Source organism: Mycteria americana, chromosome 7, assembly GCF_035582795.1.
Source record: "Mycteria americana isolate JAX WOST 10 ecotype Jacksonville Zoo and Gardens chromosome 7, USCA_MyAme_1.0, whole genome shotgun sequence".
NCBI classification, from domain to species: Eukaryota; Metazoa; Chordata; class Aves; order Ciconiiformes; family Ciconiidae; genus Mycteria; species Mycteria americana.
The window spans coordinates 15,576,616-15,598,002 of NC_134371.1; the positions used below are offsets into that span (position 1 = coordinate 15,576,616).

General features: G+C 44.1%; 1 protein-coding gene across 10 annotated transcripts; it reads right to left on the minus strand.

The window, feature by feature from the left end:
* Positions 1-19,021, minus strand: PPP1R2 (protein phosphatase 1 regulatory inhibitor subunit 2). 10 transcript variants are annotated; one of them, XM_075507182.1, is made up of 9 exons: positions 18,823-19,021; positions 13,964-14,071; positions 13,410-13,490; positions 9,449-9,552; positions 7,993-8,172; positions 6,525-6,680; positions 5,316-5,465; positions 4,932-5,026; positions 1-3,566 (listed from the first exon to the last, which is right to left on the minus strand). In XM_075507182.1, the coding sequence occupies exons 1-8, from the start codon at positions 18,978-18,980 to the stop codon at positions 4,965-4,967; spliced, it is 999 nt and encodes a 332-aa protein (XP_075363297.1). In that variant the 5' UTR covers positions 18,981-19,021; the 3' UTR covers positions 1-3,566; positions 4,932-4,964. The 10 variants fall into 10 exon arrangements, with proteins under 10 accessions (XP_075363297.1, XP_075363298.1, XP_075363299.1 ...); XM_075507183.1 differs by lacking the exon at positions 5,316-5,465 and having other exon boundaries at positions 18,823-19,020; XM_075507184.1 differs by lacking the exon at positions 5,316-5,465 and having other exon boundaries at positions 4,932-4,982; positions 18,823-19,019.
* Positions 19,022-21,387: the final 2,366 nt, after the last annotated feature.

Consider the following 21,387-nt stretch of genomic DNA (forward strand, 5'->3'; position numbering starts at 1 on the left):
TGAAAACAATGGTTTTATTTACGTTGTGACACTTAACACTGGTTTCAAACAGAATAATTACATTTGTGAGGTTGTATCATAACACACACCACAAAAAGCATGTTACAGAAACAAAGAGTTCTGGTAAGATATACAAGTTTAACACAAGAGAGCGAGCTGTGGAAAAAATACTTGCAGTTTCCATGACCTGTGTACAACTCTGTGTGAAAGAAACTTTAAGGACAGAAAAAAACTTTAAAGATGGAGTTAAGGCTCTTACTTGCAAGCAATCTTCCTATTGGAAGCATATTGAAAATATTTTCTCTAAATAGGATACAGCTTGAGAACTTAAACCTGTGCAAGAAGCTTCACAATTATGATGCTGTGGAGCTCAATGTCCACGTTAGTAAGGGCTGCGTGTCTTTCATTTCCTCTTTACACCACTCTCTATTGTATGAATGAGCCTTTACCATATGCACCCCAAGATTAAGACATGCATGCAAGCTAAGTCCCCATCAAATGTAAAAAGAGAAAAGGCATTTCTCCTCTTGTCCCCACTCAGCAGGGAACTTTGATATTTCCAGAATAGAAGGAAATCAGACATCCCTTAATAAAAAAAGCTATATAGAGTATCTGTAATTACTGCAAAATAAACTTGCCTATTTTAGCTTTTAAAATGCATGAAGATGTAAACCTGGATAAAATCAAGTAAACCAGGCTTTCAGTTAAAAGCAGTGTCAGGTACATCAAGTTGCACTCCAGGTGAGCAAGATGAAGAAGCAAGAACAGAATTTTTGCTAGCACTAGAGAGAATGAAGAGGAGAACAAAGCCTTTAATAAAACCCATAACTAAAACCAGTACAAGTTCCAAAATGGCATCTAACTAAAACTTGGGGGCTTGGTGGCACGGAAAAAAGAGAGATCACCCAGACAGCTCAACATCATCTGACTGATGAAGGGACCTGCTATGCATTCTGAGCTTCATTTAAAATGGTCTTCATGCATTTACATATACTGTACCTCCCTCAAAGGTACATAACCATTTCATCCAGGATTTTGGAAGCCATTACAGGAAAGGTCTTTACTGGAAGTTAGCAAATTTTTTTTTGTTTGTTAAACAAAACGCTTTGCAGGTATTGCAGGGTACGAAGTACCCCCACCGAGTACCAAAATGAAAATGAGGTCTTGGACACAGAAAGTGTGGAGGGGAAGGAGGGCAGGACAGGAGCTCATAAGAGCTGCTTCTGATGGAGTCACCATCCCTGGAGGTATTTAAAAGATGTATAGATGTGGTGCTTAGGGACATGGTTTAGTGGTGGACTTGGCCATGCTAGGTTAACAGTTGGACTTGATGATTTTAAAGGTCTTTTCCAACCTAAACGATTCTATGAGTCTATAATTGTGGGTACAAAGTACCCACTTGTACTTATCACAAAGCACAAGTAATCTGTTTTACAGCATCACAGAAGACATCTGCATTACCCATACACAGTGGTCAAATCTTGATCCATTCATGCTCCAGGCTGAAAGTAACCCAGCTTTGCTGAGCGCTGCCCCTCTCTCAGTAGGACTTAACTGCCCTAGCTGGGGCAGACCAGGCCATCAGCTGCTCAGTTTGAAACGCAGGTTGGTGCAGACATTCCAACAGTCTCAACACTGCAAGCTGGTATATAAAGGGCGCAAACTTTAAGTTTTGAAATCCTATTCTTGGGAGCCAAATTTAAAGCTACATTAAGTGACTTTAGTCAAAAGTATCTAAATGCTTACTCTTTGCCCCTGTTTATTCTATAGAAGTAACCATGTTTGATACAAGAAGAAATAGCAGTCTCCATATTGAAAAATTAGCATCACCACACTGGACTGTATCAGGAGTTCAACTGTTTCTTGTGAAAAGATACTATTAATCCTGATTCCAGCCCTTAGAAGACTAAATATCCCACAACTGACAACCATGTTACCTAGTTGGGAAAGGCACACTACAACACCCAACTGGCACAACTCAGGTATCTTTGGCAACGCATCCATTCTAATGAATTATTCCTGTATAAATCTTTCAAAGGACAGCATCTGATTGCCTTATTCACTCTCAATCTCTCTGGGATTTCATGAAAGCTCACACTTGAGAATGCATATAACTGTAAAATAACTTTCATTCCTTTATTCAAACTTCACATATACAGTGGACAAAAAGACATTTTAAAATAGATCCATATAATTATATGGATTTTTGCAACATATCAAATTCAGATCAAAACTAAGATATACACTGTATTCCATAACCAAGCTAAAGCTTAAGTGTACACTTCATTTGTGTAATAAAACCCAGGAACTACTCTGAATACTGTAACATTAACCAGTCAAATTCCACCAAGTGGGAAGTTGTTACAGCAATTTGGAGGTTCAGAATCCCTCTTTACAGGGGCTATACCACCCTGTAAATGAGTATTTGAATTACACAGTTTCCCTTCTATTCTTCCAAACAGCCTCCATTTTACAAAAGCAGCTGCTGTAAGTTGCAATGGATACGGGAAGATTTAGACCAGTGGTTTTCAGTATTCAGGTTACCAACCCCAAATGAGTAGGAGATCATCAGCAGTTATCTTAATATAAAGAACAGCCAGAGCCTAAACTCAGCTCATCTTCACAGTCCTGATGTGGATTTGCTCCTGGCTGGGTGTTTTTCCTCAGGTGCTAGTAGCACAAGCACTCTTCGTGCAACTGGAAAGGACCAAAAGTTTGAAACAAGAGCCAGAAGAGTGACAGTGGATGTGGTTTTAAGAGAAAAGTGGGAGGGAACTTCCATGTTCTCATGATGAGCCAAAGAGAGCTCCACAAAACATCCAGTCCCGATGGAAGATATAATGACAGTAAAATGCAAGTTCAAGTTAGCACATTTCCAGTGTAAAAACATTCCCTCCACCAGATGTTAGTACTGCCTTAGTCAGAAATGTAACAACTGATTCCAAACACCACTCTTAAACATAATACAGCTCTTCTTGTAAAGACTGGGAGAGTACAGGTAATAACATACTGAAATCTAGATTAACAGGTCAACATTTTACAAAAAAGTTGTAAGACTTAAATAATCCCTTTTTAAACTGCTTAACACATCTGATAAATAGCTTGCATGTCAATCTGATATATGCTGTACCGTTTGGCTCTTGAATCCCAAACCTTTCCATAAGAGATACCACACCTAGAACGCTGTCAAATAAATAGTGAAAAACCAAAAGATACTGTCTGTTTCGAAGCATGAAGAGTAACAGTACATTACGCAAGATAATCAGCGTTATACATACAGGGAATGCCATTCTGGTTGAACAGATTATGAAGCAGTATTCTCCATGAAATACTAGGCACAAGAATAAATCAATTAGACAGGTTTTTCTGCCTAATGGACAAGTCTAAAATTAACATTCTTGGCAATACAACATTGTAACTGATATGCTTCTCAATATTTAAGAGCCTTAATTGCAAAAATCATGAAGCGATGTTTATATTTGTGTCTTTGACAAGCAGTTACAGTTCTGGACAGATTTCTTCTATACTGTGCGCTCTACTTTCCAGCTGGTCACGAGTAGCATGTGCTGCATAAGAAAGATTACAAAAAATAGGTAATTCTTCACATTCATTGAATATTTTCAAAACACACACAAAAATCCTCCTGAAATCATCTTTGCTTCTCAAAAGGTAATGTTTGCCAACCCATTTTAGCAACCTACAAGCTTTTAGTTTGAGAGTGCAGAAACTTCCAAAACAGTTATTTCACCCTCATGTTCTGAAGAAATGGCTAACACCATTGTTCAGCATACCAAGCACTGAACACTCACCACCCCTGGAACTGGGAGGATTTAACCCAGGAGTTAAGAGAGAGATCAAGTTGCAGAACTAACATATGAGGTTTCTGAAACACAAGCAAGCATAGTACTTCTCAGTTCAAATTTCAATTCCAGATGAGACACTTTAAAACAAAACAAGCTTATAAATGAAGGAGCACAGTCTGTTGTGTTTTTCAGGAAGTCGTTAAACTCATGGTTTTGAGCCAAAGAACAGCAATAAATCAGAGAAAGCTCCTTCTCATTAGTGCTTTTCATATGAAAAAGCTCACTATATATAAAAATATGTATATATATGCGCACCTGAAAATTCAGCGACATAAAGCAAAGATCAGAGAAAACCACATCCAGATAATAATCTTTTAAAAAAGGCCAGTTAGGCTTCAGCACAAGTTAGACTTGATAACAAGTGCAGTTTAACAAGTGAATAGCATAGCTAAACAGGCAGAACCAATTTGTGTATGCTCCTAGCCTTTCCACTTAAGTCATCTTTAGAGCGATGCTCACCATGGTTAAGAAAACACAATGTATTCTCCATCTACCAAAGGCCAAAGGAGCACACCCAGTCAGCTGACAGCTAAGCTGATCAGCAGTGTCTGAGCAGGGTTATCATAGCAATGAATGCTAAATGAACCATAAGAAGAGAACAATAGTTTTACTGCTTGTCAATTGAACTGCTGTAGATCACACCCTTGTATGTGATACTTTTGTGTAGCAGAAGACAAGACAGGTCTGCATTGAAATCACTGTGCTTAAATCTCCCTACATCAGGAATCTTTCCTTCAGTGATTTCAAAGAGAATTTTTAAAGGAAAAGTGTTTGTGGAGAGGAACAAAGTTCACTGTTTTGCTGGCAAAGTCTATTTACATCATTCATGGAGTCATAAATAGGGAGTAGCCAGAGAAATTCCAGAGAAGCTGAAACACTGAAGCAAGCAATCCTAATGCAGTCTATTACAACTTGAACTTTCTTCTCCACCAAAAAGCTTGGCTGCTAGAATCCATATGCATGGGATAAGTTACAGCCACTTGAAGCAAGAATGGAATGACCCATCCACTTAAAGCACTTCGTAGCCCATGATGAAGACAGGGGCAAAAATACACAAACAGTTCTCACCATCACTGACTGGACTGGCCATCTTCATTTCAATCAGCAAGTAATCTCAGTCTGTAACCAAGAAGCGCAACTCGTATTAGCAGACCTGGTGGTATCTGACAGAAGCCTTCTTAAAAACCTGTCCTAAGTCTTTAGCCCCTTCTTCAAAAGGAGAGTGTAGAGATTAGAAGAGCACTGTTAGTTTTACTCAAATACAAAACAGACAGGATTAGAGGGCAGAAAGGAGCATCGGATAAGAGAAGCACGGAACCTTTAAGGGATCTTCATGGACAGAAAAATTCCAAGTGAGAAGAGGGTCTCAAATTGCCTGAAAAACTCAGGAGCCAGTGGAGCCCTAGAGTCACAACAGACCACTAAGAAATGCCTCTTATGTCACGTCTTTACCTGGAATGATCATCAGTACTGTAGAAGTCATGTTATTCCACTGGAATAAAAAGACTGCATGCCAGCTCTCACTTACATAGATTGACAGTCTCAGACATGATAGGTGAGTGGTAGCCACATCACCAGATGATCTCTGTAACTTCAGAAGAACTGAAGTCGAATGGAAGAAATTATCAAAATGCAGCTACAATACAACATGCAGAAAAAGACAGACATTTCCTTTGCAGTTAAAAGCAAGCATCAGAGCTGTTAGTCAGTTTAACAGACTGAAGCCAAAATAAGCCATCACAAAAATGAACTCCTGTATCACCCAATACACTGAGTAAAGAAAACTCTCCTTTTCTGCTCTATAAGAAAGCACTTTAAAATACAACAATTTGAAGTCAAAGAGCTCTTCAAAAGCTCTCCAGATGAATAATCTTTCCACACACTTACAGTCCTAATAGGGGAATCTCAGGAACAAGAATATTAATAGCATTTTGATCCACTTCCATGAAGGAAACAACCAAATTGAAATACTGTTTTAAATACCCAATTGCTTAATATGACCAAAAGCACAAACTAACAAAAAACCCAAGTAGCGAGTGTTAAAACCAGCTACTTGAGAAACCTTCTGTAGCTCTAATAACTGTTTATTTAACATTTATGAATAAGGAGATTCTTTTGTGCCTTCAGAATACAGATGAGCGAGTGATAAAGAGATGTCATCTCAAAAAAGTTATTTCAGCAAAACTTTGACATTACTTTAACACAGCTATGTTGCTGAACTTTTATTATCTCAATGTAGGAATTTCTTAAAATGTAGGCAGTGGCAGAAGACAGAGAGGTTTATTAACAGTTTTGTCCATATTCCATCATCCTTTGACCAACCCTGCCACAAAGAATCACACACGATCAGTCAGTCTGAGGGCATTCAATTCACCAGCTGCTACAAAAGTGAGACCAGTACTTAACCTCAGAAGAACTGATCAAGTACAGAGACCAAAAGCTATGATAGTTGATGCAGAGATTAGGAGATAATGAAACATCAAGGTTTGTTAAGCAGAATGATAAAAAAAAAATTGAAGAGAGAACTACATCAAGTTAATGGAAAGTATCTCTATATGCTGTGGTGTGGAGGCGAACCAGTTAGTTAATGGGTTGATAAACTGGCACACAGTTACATTTATGGAATCTACTGGCCATGAGCAGTCTAAAATTGATAATTACCAGTTGTGGCTCTGAAGCTGGTTATGAGGCAAGGTGGAATGGACTTCAACAATAGAGATGGAAAAATGCTGCAAAGGTGTGCCTTCTTTCCACTGGAGAATGCAGCTGGGGAGCGGAGTTGCCTCTGTTTTACAGCAGAGTGCAGAGAGATGGCAGCTTCAAGCCATGGAGAAAGGTCATAAGGTTGCCTATTGGAGCCCTCCTTTCCCCTGGAGAGTGAAGTTCTAGTAAATAGCCATTATAAGGCATATGGTAAGTTACTGGATAAAGTCAGTCCGTTAATGGGTCTCGGACACATACCAAATGACCCTTTTGGAGCAATTATGAAGGCATTAGTCCTCCTGTAATAAATAATGGGACTAAAATGTGCAATCCACAGAACTTAAAAACACGGAAATTTGCAAATCACCTTTTTATTGTGTGGAATTTAAACTAATTTTAGACAAGTTCCTAGTTCACATGGTTGTGAAAAGCAAATGTGAACCAAGTTAAACCCATGCAGCATCTTCCCAAGTCTGCAGATTGTGCTAACGTCTCATAGCTTTGCCAAGCAACAGATGAATGAGGCTTACAGACTTTATTGCCAGTAGTCTCATGAGCAACAGATGTCTATTTTTTTAATGCCAAAAATTTGTTTGAAGTGCTGTTATACACGGAGGTGGGTAGTGAACAGCTGTAATTATTCACCAGAAGACCACCACAAAAATCAAAGACTTTTATTATATAGTCTACCCTTTTCACCCAGAGAGAAGCTTAAAGATGAAAGAGAAGGTGTCAGCCGCTACAGTTTTATCAGTTTCCTGTCAAGAGACAGCTCTGAACCAGGTTCCAGAAACAGCTCCATGCTAAAAGTCCCAGACCTTCTTCCAGTAGCTGCACTAAAAATGAAGTCTTAGCCCATACTATAGAAATGAACATTACTGCTTAAGGACAAGTGCATACTGAAGTCCTAACAGCAGTTTTACATTACAGTAAGACAGGCAGAAGTTCTTATTTAGGAAGTTAGATACACTCCTCTCAACAGGGAGGAAACATTCGTGCTAGTTTCCCGTTGCTGGCTACAGGATGGTTTGGGAGCAGAATGGGAACGGAACCACAACATAAGGCCAGGCTCTCCCGTGTGGCCACAGCTTTAACTGTTCCATACGAGACAACTCTTCCTTTAAAAAGGATGCTGGCAACTTCACTACCAAAAGTCAGTTATGCTGGGGAAATAGCACAAAAGCAGGATGTTTGCTTTTCTGTTATGTCACAACAAACAAAAGCCCACATGCTTAATTAGCAATACTGATGGTTTTGGTACTACGCTACAAATCTACCTATCAAGACAGCATTCAGTATTGCACATTGAGCATTACATACATATTGTACCCTTTCTATTCATTGTAACACTTGAATGTATTCATTTCCTAACAGCGGAAAGGACCACCAGTACTTAAACATGCTTTTTGATGAATCACTAGCTCACCATGTTCGGTAGCTTCTGTATTCATTGTTTCTACATCTGCAGCATCGTGCATCTCTTCATCTTCATCATCATCCTCTTCTTCACCATGTAGTTCTTTTGCAATGAGCTGTCTTGCCAGTTTGATGTTTCGTCCTTCATTGTAGTGCATTTTTCTCTTCATTTCAAACTGTTTCTTTTTCTCTGTGGACAAACAAATGCAAATATTTATTTATTCCCTTTTTTAAAAAAAAAAAAGAAATCAACTTATTTCCTCTTCAGAGAGGAACTAACTGCTTCCTAGGTCAAATTTATTCTTTACCTTGAAGGTCCACTGATTATATGATCGAGTAATCACTGAATTGAAATTATTTCCTTCAAGCAGTGAAGTGTTCTTTTAAGCAAGTCTGACTTACAAAAAGGCTAGTAATTAATGGACTGGAATGGCTGATGCACTTTTTAAAAGCTGTCTGCAAGTAAGAGCAAATCTGAACCAAGAGAAGCATCTAGTAACAGCATACAAAATTTCAAAGTTTTGCAAGCCTTGTTTCTAAGCAAACTTAAGGACAAATTCAGATTTACTAGTGGGATAAAAGATGAACTTTTGCAGATGTCCGGCTTGACTCCTGGCTAGCTACCAAAGGCCAGTTATGAGAGATATATTTACCACACGTAGAAGAAAATATTTTCCACTTTCCCCATGGCCTGAAGCCTAACTTCGCTCCATATATTAAACATTATCAGGTCTAGTAGTAACGCATCATAATTAAATTAAACTTTGCTTACTGGCAGCCCCCAATACTGTTTTCTTCTTCCTTTAGAACAGTAAGGTTACATGCTCAAAGTTGGGGCCAGGAAAGATAAGAAGCAACAGCTAGATAATGCAAGCCTGAAACCTTAGAAGTAGTATTGTTTGACTGTTTCCTCAAAATGTTCTATCCCAAGCTAACACAAAACATCATCTCTGTTGACGATGCATGAGGCAATTTGCTTAGGAATAAATGTCGATTTCCTGCTGGATCCATCTACCAGTTGCTTTGAAAACAACAGAAATATCATCTGTATGTTTGCAAGCAATTAGTAGCATCTTAATTGCAGTGGTACTCATTGAATTGTTAAGTCTGCCTGAAATATGGTCAGATTAAGAAGTACTCCCTCACCCCAAAACCAGAAGAGTTTCTTATTTGAGAAGTCTAGGTTTAAGAGGAATTCCCACACCTTGAGCTTGTATACAAGGGGGCAGCCAGTAACAGCAAACTCCTGTTTATATGTAGATCCCAAACCAAACAGTCCCGATTACAAACAAACAGCATATTTGTTCAATCTTTTACTTACCCTTCAAAGACTATTTAGCTCCATTTTTAAATGACAACATTTTTCTGTCAGCCAGTACTTTTTCTTCCCAAGTATTTCTTACTGAAAATCTGAAACTATTTGAAGGAAAAAAAAAACCAAAACAAAGAAAACGACTTATGCCTACCTCGTTCTTCAGGTGTTAATTCTTCATCCTCTTCCTCCTCCTCACTGCTTTCCTCTTGCTTTGCTATAATCTTAGGTCCTTTACCTTCAGCTGCAGCTGCCAGTCTGCATAAAACATGCAATACAAAATGCTGAAGCAGCAAGTTTTTCACTGTTTAAAATACACAGAATTTCAGAACACTCATACAAACTGCTTTGTTTGTTATTTTTGCCATATTTATGTGTACTAACAACCTGCAAGTTTAAAGTACCAGTGGTACTATCAAACACCAAAAACTACTTAATTTGACAACAGCAGAAGTTTGACTTCTAGAGAAACCAGCAACACAGAATCACAGAATCGTATAGGTTGGAAAAGACCTTTAAGATCATCGAGTCCAACCATAAACCTAACACTACCAAGACCACCACTATACCATGTCCTCATGCAAACGTCCTTTAAATACCTCCAGGGATGGCGACTCAACCACTTCCCTGGGCAGCCTGGTCCAATGCTTGACAACCCTTTCAGTGAAGAAAAATTTCCTAATATCCAGTCTAAACCTCCCCTGGCGCAACTTGAGGCCATTTCCTCTTGTCCTATCACTTGTTACCTGGGAGAAGAGACCGACCCCCACCTTGCTACAACCTCCTTTCAGGCAGTTGTAGAGAGCAATAAGGTCTCCTCTCAGCCTCCTTTTCTCCAGGCTAAACAACCCCAGTTCCCTCAGCCGCTCCTCATCAGACTTGTGCTCCAGACCCTTCCCCAGCTTCGTTGCCCTTCTCTGGACACGCTCCAGCACCTCAATGTCTCTCTTGTAGTGAGGGGCCCAAAACTGAACACAGTATTCGAGGTGCAGCCCCACCAGTGCTGAGTACAGGGGCATGATCACTTCCCTACTCCTGCTGGCCACGCTATTTTTGATACAAGCCAGGATGCCATTGGCTTTCTTGGCCACCTGGGCACACTGCTGGCTCATATTCAGGCGGCTGTCAACAAACACCCCCAGGTCCTTTTCTGCTGGGCAGCTTTCCAGCCACTCTTCCCCAAGCCTGTAGCGTTGCATGGGGTTGCTGTGGCCCAAGTGCAGGACCTTGCACTTGGCCTTGTTAAACCTCATACAACTGACCTCGGCCCATCCATGCAGCCTGTCCAGGTCCCTCTCCAGAGCCTTCCTACCCTCCAGCAGATCAACACTCCCACACAACTTGGTGTCATCTGCAAACTTACTGAGGGTGCACTCGATCCCTTCGTCCAGATCATTGATAAAGGTATTAAACAGAACTGGCCCCAACACAGAGCCCTGGGGAACACCGCTTGTGACCGGCCGCCAACTGGAGTAAACTCCATTCACCACCACTCTTTGGGCCCGACCATCCAGCCAATTCTTTACCCAGCAAAGAGTACACCCGTCCAAGCCATGAGCAGCCAGTTTCTCCAGGAGAATGCTGTGGGAAACTGTGTCAAAGGCTTTACTAAAGTCTAGGTAGACAACATCCACAGCCTTTCCCTCATCCACTAGGCGGGTCACCTTGTCATAGAAGGAGATGAGGTTGGTCAAGCAGGACCTGCCTTTCCTGAACCCATGCTGGCTGGGCTTGATCCCTTGGTTATCCTCTACATGCCATGTGATAGCACTCAGGATGATCTGCTCCATCAGCTTCCCCGGCACCGAGGTCAGGCTGACAGGCCTGTAGTTCCCCGGGTCCTCCTTCCGGCCCTTCTTGAAGATGGGCGTCACATTCGCTAATCTCCAGTCAGCAGGGACCTCCCCAGTTAGCCAAGACTGCTGGTAAATGATGGAAAGGGGCTTGGTGAGCACATCTGCCAGCTCCTTCAGTACTCTCGGGTGGATCTCATCAGGCCCTATAGACTTGTGAGTGTCTAAGTGGTGCAGCAGGTCACTAACCATTTCCCCCTGGATTATGGGGACTCCATTCTGGTCCCCGTCCCTATCTTCCAACTCCAGGGGCTGGGTACCCAGAGAACAATTTGCCCTGCTATTAACAACTGAGGCAAAGAAGGCATTAAGTACCTCAGCCTTTTCCTCATCCTTGGTCACTGTGTTCCCTCCCCCGTCTACTAGGGGCTGGAGATTCTCCTTAGCTCTCCTTTTGCCACGAATGTATTTGAAGAAGTGTTTTTTGTTGTCTTTTACAGCAGCAGCCAGATTGAGCTCTAGCTCAGCTTTGGCCCTTCTAATTTTCTCCCTGCACAGCCTTGCTACACCTTTGTAGTCCTCCTGAGTTGCCCGCCCCTTCTTCCAGAGGTCATAGACTCTCCTCTTTTTCCTGAGCTCGAGCCAGAGCTCTCTAGTCAGCCAGGCCGGTCTTCTTCCCTGCCGGCTTGTCTTTTGGCACCTGGGGACAGCCTGCTCTTGTGCCTTTAGGATTTCCTCCTTAAAGAATGTCCAGCCTTCCTGGACTCCTTTGCCTGTAAGGGCTGCCTCCCAGGGGACTCTCTCGACCAGTCTCCTAAACAGGCCAAAGTCCGCCCTCCGGAAGTCTAAGGTGGCAGTTTTGCTGACCTCCCTCGCCGCTTCTCCACGTATCAAAAACTCTATCATTTTGTGATCACTCTGCCCAAGATGCCTCCAACCATCACATGGCTCACAAGTCCTTCTCTGTTTGTGAACAAGAGGTCCAGCGGGGCACCCTCCCTAGTTGGCTCACTCACCAGCTGTGTCAGGAAGTTATCTGCCATATGCTCTAGGAACCTCCTAGACTGTTTCTTCTCTGCTGTATTGTATTTCCAGCAGACATCCAGCAGGTTGAAGTCCCCCACAAGAACAAGGGCTAGCGATCATGAGGCTTCTCCCAGCTGCTTATAGAATAGTTCATCTGTCTCCTCATCCTGGTTGGCTGGTCTGTAACAGACTCCCACCACAATATCTGCCTTGTTGTCCTTCCCCCTGATTCTTACCCATAGACACTCCACCCTATCGTCACCATCATCGAGCTCTAAACTATCCGGACACTCCCTGACGTACAGGGCTACCCCACCACCTCTCCTGCCTCGCCTATCCCTCCTGAAGAGTTTATAGCCATCCATCACCACACTCCAGTTGTGCGAGTCATCCCACCACGCTTCTGTGATGGCCACCATATCATAGTTTTCCTGATGTACAATGGCTTCCAACTCCTCCTGCTTGTTGCCCATGCTGCGTGCATTGGTGTAGAGGCACTTCAGCTGGGCTGTCACCCGTGTCTCCTTCATAGAACACCCCTTGTGTGCTTTGAGGTGTTTCACTGGCGTTTCCCTCTTGGCTCCTGTTGCCTCAGTATCCCCTAGCTCAACTCTGTTCGACTTCGGCTGTGCCTCAGCGTACCCCGCACATCTCGGGGACACAGGCTGAGTGCACTCACTGGCACCTGCTCCCTCTAAATGTGGCACGTCGTCCCTCAGCTTCCCTCGGGCAAGCCTGATATTATTCCCCCTCCCCCTTCGAGTCTAGTTTAAAGCTCTGTCGATGAGCCCCGCAAGTTCCTGAGCAAAGATTCTCTTTCCCCTTTGAGAAAGATGAATCCCATCAGACGCCAGCAAACCCGGTGCTATGTAGGCCATCCCGTTGTCAAAAAAAACAAATCCATGGCAATGACACCAGCCACGGAGCCATGTGTTAATAGATTGGGTGTCTCTGTTCCTTCTTGTGTCGCTGCCCACAACTGGAAGGAGAGAGGAGAAAATAACCTGTGCTCCAGAGTCCCTTACTAGCCATCCCAAGGCCCCGAAGTCTCTTTTGATCGCCCTAGGACTTCGTGTTGCAGCCTCATCACCCCCCACATGGAAGAGCAATAGGGGGTAATAGTCCGAGGGCCGTACCAGGCTAGGGAGTATCCTCGTGACATCCTTCACCCGGGCCCCAGGGAGGCAGCAGACTTCCCTAAGAGGAGGGTCCTTAACACCTTTCCATAAAGAAAAACTACTCCAGGAAAGAGAAAATTATCTTAACATTTAGTCGATTTTCTATGACAATACTTACTTTTTACTCAACACATCTGCTTTTAAGGGCTCATTTGATTCCGAATCACTCACTGCATCCTCATCATCTTCTCCTACCATGCTTGGAAGGCAAACAAAGAAGGTAGCCTTTATCAGTAATTTGCTGCTTAAAATTTGCTTGATAAAACAGTCAAAACCTTACAACACTCAATTAAAAGACTCCTTTAATACTTTAAAAACTTTCCAAATCTGATTTAAATATTGATATGACAACTTTATATTCTAGTACACAGATGTTAACTGAAAAAAATAAAATCAATACAAGTCAGACTTATTTATTCCATTCAAAGCCTAAACCTTGCTAGACATAAACCTTCTAAAAATTGACTTTGTCCTTTTTGACAGTTGTCCTTGATAGCTGTAAGCCTTTATTTAGAAGCTTTGTAAATCTGAATACATCACATATATCCAGTAGGCCTGCACAGTCTGTTAGGCAATCAGCTATAGTAAATACTACAACACCCACAAAGTCAATTTTGCTGTAAAACTACTATGTCAGCTGGCATCATTTAGGGCAGCAGTTTAGCAACTTACCTGTGATAAGGAGTACTTGGCTCATCTATTTTCATCAAGCCATAATCTTTGCCTGCTGGGTGGTACGTAGCTATGATGTTCATTTCATCCCACTTCTGGGATTTTTTACTGAAATAAGAAAACAAAGTTATATTTTCTTATATTCTGAAAACAGTTAGTTCTATTTCGCCACAGAAAAGGCATGTTTAGAACTTCTTTTAACCTCTACTACATACTGTGCACAAAGAATATTGTTATGACACACAGGCATGTTCAAAGTATGGCCATTAAACACTGTTCTATGCATACTTTAGTGAAGTCATAACAAATTATCAATGCAACTTAATTTCCCTAACGATTCACAATAGCTAAATAAACTCAGTGATCTACAAATGTATTCTTATTCATATACATACATATATTTTCTCAAGAGACTACTGGTCTTGTTCAATCACTGTCCCGTTAACTGTTTGCTCTTGTTACAAGTTACTGTAAAATCATTCCTCTCGTTACAACCCACAACACTTCAACAAAACCAAATAACTTCCACCTCACCTCTGCTCAGTGAGCTGCTATGATTATTAGCGAAACCGTTGCATAAACGAGACCAACCAACAAATAACTTCCTGCAGTAAAATAAATAGCACTGAACAAGCTGGTTATTACTACTGCTTTTGTCATCCTGAAGTGGAATCACAAAGCAGAACTGATTCACTGCTGTAATTAAGCCAAGGGAGTTTCACATTTTACACAGACAGGCACAAGTGATGTTACATGATTTAGAATTTCCTCAATTAATCAGAGAATGTACCACTTAATGTATATTTGCAGAAAGAAAACTTTACCTGGACTGACAAAATATATAAGCCACAAGAAAAGCAATAGCTTTGTGGCCAGAGGAAGAGTCACCCCTCCACTGATCTAAAAGCCACAGGAATGTTTAATCAACAGAACCTACCAGGTTCCACATGTTCTCTAAAAAGGTTATTGCAGGCTTTATACAAGGTGGTCTTTCCCTTAGACTAAACCAAGAAATTTAACTTTAGAATAGTAAAATAATTCCACCATTTAACATTACCTTATGCATTAACATATTCCTGAAGTGTTGCAAATTATTATTTATGGAAGCAAATCTTACAGGGCTTTATCGGGTTTTGTTTTGTTTTAGTGGTGGGGAGAGGGCAGTTGGCTAGAAGACTTTAACTTAACTACTCTTATTTAAACATGGATTGTTCCAACAACAAACTACTTGATTTGAAAAAAATATTGTCTCAATAATACAACTGCTCTTGAGCAGAGTGCTATCTGTAAAACAAAACTGATAAAGCAAAATTCCAAGCATAAACTAAATTTTAGATTTATGGAGAGCACTGCATAATGCAATGGGGAAAAAACTAAAGGGATAAAAAAATAGATGCGGGAGGTTAATGCTGAATCCTACATGCCACAGACTTATACTCCAGAAATGAATACAAATTAAGTGAGCTTAATCCCCTTAGCATATAGTAACCAATGACAAACTCTCATGTTTGAGGTTTCAGATCTATTTAATCATTTTGTTTGAACTGCAACACAAGAATTGCAACCTAAGCGGACAACACGTGAGTCAGATTGCCTGCTCTGGCAGGGTGGAGAGTCATGAGCTTCGTGATGACAAAGCAAGAGCTCTAGTCTAGGAATGCCAGTTACTCAAACCTATCTATTTAGGAGTTGAAAAATCACCAGTTAAACGTCAGCTAAACACCTGCTTAAAGTTCATCTATAACTAACATAAGATGATCATATGGTTACATAGCGAGCACATGAGAATTTTTACTAGCCATAGCAGTCGAACAATGGTACGCAGCCCTTATAAAGAGACAGAGCTTAGTTGAAGAGGAAATATCACAGATGGGAGAAACTCCCATCACATGCTTTGTGTTCACCACACTTGCCCAAAGCACATCAAGGTTTATTGCCTGGGCTCACAACTCAATACCTAATAATAATATTGGCAACCTTAGAAGAATCTCTTTGGCATACACTGCTCTCGAAATTAGACAGCCTACAACTAGCAATTCAGTAACTTATAAATACAAGACTGAGGAAGATTTTAGTGGTTTACTTTTTCCACACATTTCTTTAAACTTAGATTCCAACATTAGAAACCTTGGCTATGGAACACCTCCCAAAGCACAATTTAAAATTCAGCCGGAAAAAAAGTATCATTAGTGGCAAACAGACAAATGTGCCATTTTACCCCTCCATGTAAAAAGCCATCACAGGAGGGTGACTAAGTGCTCTAAAAACACACACCTCCCTTGATTGTCTCCATTTAGCATGCTTAGGCACGCCTGAGCAGCATAACATTAATGATAGAGCTTAGGACCATCACATGAAAATGCTTCCTGACACCCCTTCAGATACAGAAATACGAAACCTAATCTTCCTTAGGAAAATCAGATTTGAAAAATCTCAGAACTGCTCATTTGTATTGTCTCACCTCTTTAAATATATATAATAATTTTAGACCACACCATGACAGGCGAGAAGTTTCTGCAGCAATATTACTCAAAGGAACACCTCTCACACCTCACTTGCTCCTACCATAGCAGACTCTTCTCTTGCCTGTTCCAACACAGCTGTTTACACACACACTCTCACTTACTTAGTTATTTTGCAAAATGCCAGATCAGATCATTCACAGGCTCTTACAGGAGTCTTAAGACAAAAAATACTGTATACCAGGAATGCCAAGAACATATCTACCATTAAACCATGATCTCAGCTCTTAGGATGCCGTTCCAGTGGTGTCCCAATTTCACAAGCTTCCCTCTCGCATCATATTTTCATTAAGGAAGTTTTCCAAATAATTTTATCATCACTAACAACAGTGCAAGGTCAATAATGATGCAAGTACACAAGAGCTCTACTGAACATGGTGCTTTAAAAGATGACAGCTGACACGAGCTCTTTCATCTGCAGCTATTTTTAAAGGTATTCAGATCTGAATTTCAATATTAGAATTAAGCAGAGAGGCTGCTGACAGAGATGCATGAAGAAAACAGATACCTTGATTTATAAACTAATTTTTAATCTTCAAGGAAGATCACAGCTGTACTGCTTATCATTCTTTTAAGTACAAAATTATTTTTCTGAAGTCAGAAATAACACTTCTCTAAATGAACTGTTGCCAACCAAAAATAATAGCTGCACACAAACCAGCTTTAAATACCGTATACTGATCTTTCCAGGAAATCTTCTAATGCAGCCTGCCAGATTTAACCAATATACTTTACCTTGCAAGGCAATTTCAGAATTAATCTAATTGACTTTATTGACTCACATTGGCAAACAGGAAATAGAAGCTGGACTCCTGCCCACTTGACTGCTTTGCAAGAAATTACAGTGTACTATAACCAACACACCATATACTCAGCTCATCAGTTTGTACTCTAATTTCTGATCATTCCCCAAGATGGTAGAAAAGAGACTGCAGAAAATGAAACAGAGGCTACCAACAGCCAGTTTTACTTTATGGCTGGTGTGGTAGCAAACACCTTGTGCTACATTATATTAAAACTAAAGAACAGAAAAAAAATCACAACATTTGTGTAGCATATTACTATTTACATTCACCTCCTTCAAAAACATCATCTCATTCCTTCAGTTGCATTAATTTCTCCCTGGAAAGCAGGAGCAGCTAACACAGGCAACACAGCAAACCAAAAACTTTTTGTTCTTACCTTGCTGACTTTAGACTATATTAATAACTTAACTAGGCAAACAGGAAAGGAATATTACCATAATACAAAAAAAATAATGGCAAGTCCATTTTATTTTATCATTATTTCTCTCCCTGCAAGGGTGAGGTCCCAAATGAAGAAAACCGTCAAAAGCAGTTTTAGAAACATAGAGTTCAGGTCAAATCCTGGTCCTCACAATGTGATGGAGTCTCAGAGCAAGGTTAGGCAGAGCATATGGGTGCTAACGTCAGGAGAAGTGCAAGAATTCTTACTGGTCAAGGGCAGCTGCTGGCTGGCTAAAGACCACTTCTTGCATATTTGGACTAACTCAGCATGTTACAATTAAATCAAGATTTCCTCGTCATTCAAAATACAAACCACGTGGCCAGTGCATATTCTCAGGTGCGAGATCTTTACGGATGAATCCTGCACAACCAAGAATACCTCTTACTTATGTTTCAACCCAGGAGAGGTCCTCTCCCTAGGGACGTGCTTCTGGTTACAGACAAATAAGCTACCTTTGAGAAGACCAAGAATAAATCTCCCATGCCAAAGCGTATTTCCCAAACTGTAAACTATCCTCGTAGCAACTGTAAAACCATTCTTTCTGAACGAGCATTTAGAGATAATACTGCTTCTGCTAATATTTCATGAACAGTTCATCACATCGGCTCTTTCAGCTGCCACACTGCACTCTTGGTAAGAGTCACGACTGCAGTTCCTCTGTTCTCCTCATTCAGGCAGCCCTCACCTTCTCCGCCCAGGTGCACAGCCCCGGCATCCCCTTTCTCAACACAGACCCTGCTCCAAGCCGTACTCCAGCCTCAGCAGGGTGCTTCCACCGCCTGACCACCGCGGACATGCGGAATTGTGCTCCAGGACCGCCACAGCACGGGAAGCACAGGGGAACGACCCACTATCCCGCTTACCCCATTGCTACTCTGCCCACTTAACATCACCCCTAAAAAAAGGGAGAGCCCAGAAATCCCCCGCTGCAGACGCCGCCTGGCAGATCCCGCTCCGCGGAGACCCCTCTCCCCGAGGAAAGGCAGGACGGCTGGAGGCAGCGGGGCCGGAGGGGCGGCCCTGCTGGGACCCGCCGCCGCCTCACCGCCACCGGGGCCCCGGCTGGGCTGGGCTGGGGTCGGCCCTCACCCATGCTCGTCCTCGTCGCGGGCCGGGCTGGCCCGCCGCGCCCCAGGAGCCGCTCCCCCCGCCGACAGCTTGCCGCCGCCCTTCTTCAGGATGCCCTTGATGGGCCCGCGCCCCGCCGCGCCCGACGTCGAGGCGGCCGGCACCGAGGGCGCCTCCATCGCCGCCCGCCCGCCTGCTTCCGGCCTCCGCCGCCGGCCCCGCCGCGCGTCAGAACCGCCGGCGCGGGGAGGCAGGGGCCGCGCGCCGCCGCCTCAGCCCGCCGGGGCCGCGCCCCCTGGCGGCCGGCGGACCGCCGATCCCTGGCTGCTGTGCGCCTGCGCGCCCGCGGTGAGGCGCCCTGCGCGCGCGCGGTGGGCCTTGGCGGGGCTGCCGGCGCCTTGCACGCGCCCGGGGGGCACTGGGGCACGCGTGTGGCTCCGGCACGTGCGTACTGCGCGTGCGCAGGGCTCCCGCACGCGTCAGGCGCTCGCACACGCGGGGGGGTCTCGCACCGCACAGGGAGCTTTGACACGCGGATCACGCGCGTGCGCGGGGGGCGGCTCCCGCACACCTTCGGGGCTCCTGCGCGCGCTTGGGCGTGAGCGAGGCTTACGCGCGTGTGGCACTCTTGCACACGCGTGGGGCTCTTGCACACGCGTGGCGGCTTGCGCGCGTGCTGTTCTGCTGGCGACGTTTGCTGGCACACGGAGCCAGGCGTGCGCGGTTTGCGTGCAGCGTTTCTGCGCACAGTTTGCGTGCACCGTTGCGTGCGCGGTTTCTCGCAGGAAAGGCCCCTGCTGCACCGTGCAGCCCCCTGCGAGGCGTCCCCAGAGTCCCCTCTGTGCTGCGACGTGGAGATGCTGTGGCTGCTGCGTGGTGCCCTGGCGCTGCGGCGTTTGGCAGGACAACCTCCCACAGGTCTCCGCGACACCAGGAAGGAGGCAGCGCGGTGTCCAGAGGGCTCAGGCGTCGCGGCTTTCTGCCGTGGAGTAAGACGCTCCCGTTTCTCAGCAGGACCTGCAGGTGCCGGTTCCCGGCCGGATCCAGGGGCGCTGGCCACCCCTCCTGCAGTGGCCGCGGGGTCCCAGCCCAGGGGCTCAGTGCCTGCACGGCCACCCCGCCACGGGCCGGCAGCACAGCTCGGAGGGGCCGTGGGCTGCAGCGTCACCATCCGTATGAGGAAGAAAATAGGAATCTGATGAAGCAGTGATGAAATGATCTACCCCAAAAATCTAACACACCTGGCAGCCACCGTGCAGCTGTCAGCATCCTGGCGTGTCCTCCATCATCCTTACAGCCTGAGGATGCGGGTGGAGTGTTTGATTTTGTGTCACAGGAACTGTGGCATTAGGGTTTAAAAGTTTAAAGGGCTAATGGCTTAAACACGGCAGTTGTTTCTGATCCCTGCAAAGCTTCCCTCCCATCTCAGCCTCCTCCGACTGGTAAAGATTAGTGAAATGCTGGCTCCCTGCCCAGCTCCCGTAGCCCTCCCAGGGCAAGAAAGCGCTCTGCTGCAGACCCACACCGATCGGGGTCCCACGACAGTAAGCGCAGAACGGTTCCTGCAGATTTGCAGTCCTGCAGTATTCTATGTCCACATCGTTGTTTCTTCATGTCAATAAAAGCAGCAGGAGATGGGGGCACCGCCAGCCAAAGCCACGACGTAGGTTTGCTGGTATGGCTCAGATGATGGGGGAAGCCCACACATCTGATCCCAGAGTTGGAAAGACCTCCAGGCTCCTGAAGCAAACCATTTAACTTCAGACATGGTTGCTCACGTTGCATTGCATTCCTGCTCTTGCAGTGTCGTGCCCTCAGAGGAGGGGCAGACCCTGCACGCTGAGCCCCCCCCAGCCTGCTTGAAAAGGTCGTGCAGCTGGGAAGGTACAAAAGCCCCGAAGCAGATATTTTGATTTCATTTTTAATGAGTTGCATCAATGCTATTCAAGCAGAGTTGTCGCGGTGCCTGGTGAACACCCGCCAGGGCAGATGCAGTGCCAGCGGGCACTCGGCACATACAAAAGCAGTGAGCAGGATGTCCGGCAGAGCCGGCCGTCTCCCGGCGTTCGGGAAAAGCCTTGGGAGGAGAGGACAAGGGAGCAGACCCATCTCTCTCTCTGTCTGCTTACGGATACTCTCAGAGCTGACCCTTTGGGAGTGCAGGCCCAGCCCTCACTTGATGCAAGTCACATACAGACACTGGGATGGAACAATGCTGAATTTCTGGACTTTTTAGACTTCTCAGACTTTAAATACAAAGGGCCAGATCTGATTTCTAGCGAGGAGGTCTGCTGACTTGGCAGTAACATACACCTACAGGCCTGCACAAGAAAACATGAAAGACCCCAGTCTCAGTTCCCAGGCTGCAGGACTGACCTCCCGTGTCTGGGCGTTGCTGCTGGGACCCAGTGCCCGTGATGTAGCTCAGACACCGTAGACAGGCCCAGAAACATCAAGACAAAAATGGGAAACAGACCTGCAGGCACATGACAAAAGGTTTTCCACTGGGACTAATACTTGCACATCACATCTCATACCCTTTCCCATCCACGTACTGGAGGACTCACAGAAACAGCAGAGCTTCAT

Bases quoted from the DNA above. Each gene is read 5' to 3' on its own strand.
- PPP1R2 (XM_075507182.1), bottom strand. From the start codon at position 18,980: ATGGAGGCGCCCTCGGTGCCGGCCGCCTCGACGTCGGGCGCGGCGGGG. The intron at 5,466-6,524 runs GTAATTATCAAT...ATTCGACTTCAG, and splicing joins CAGCTTCAGAGCCACAACTG to TTCTTCTGAAGTTACAGAGA. The intron at 5,027-5,315 runs GTAAAGACGTGA...GGCTTCTGTCAG, and splicing joins AGTACTGATGATCATTCCAG to ATACCACCAGGTCTGCTAAT.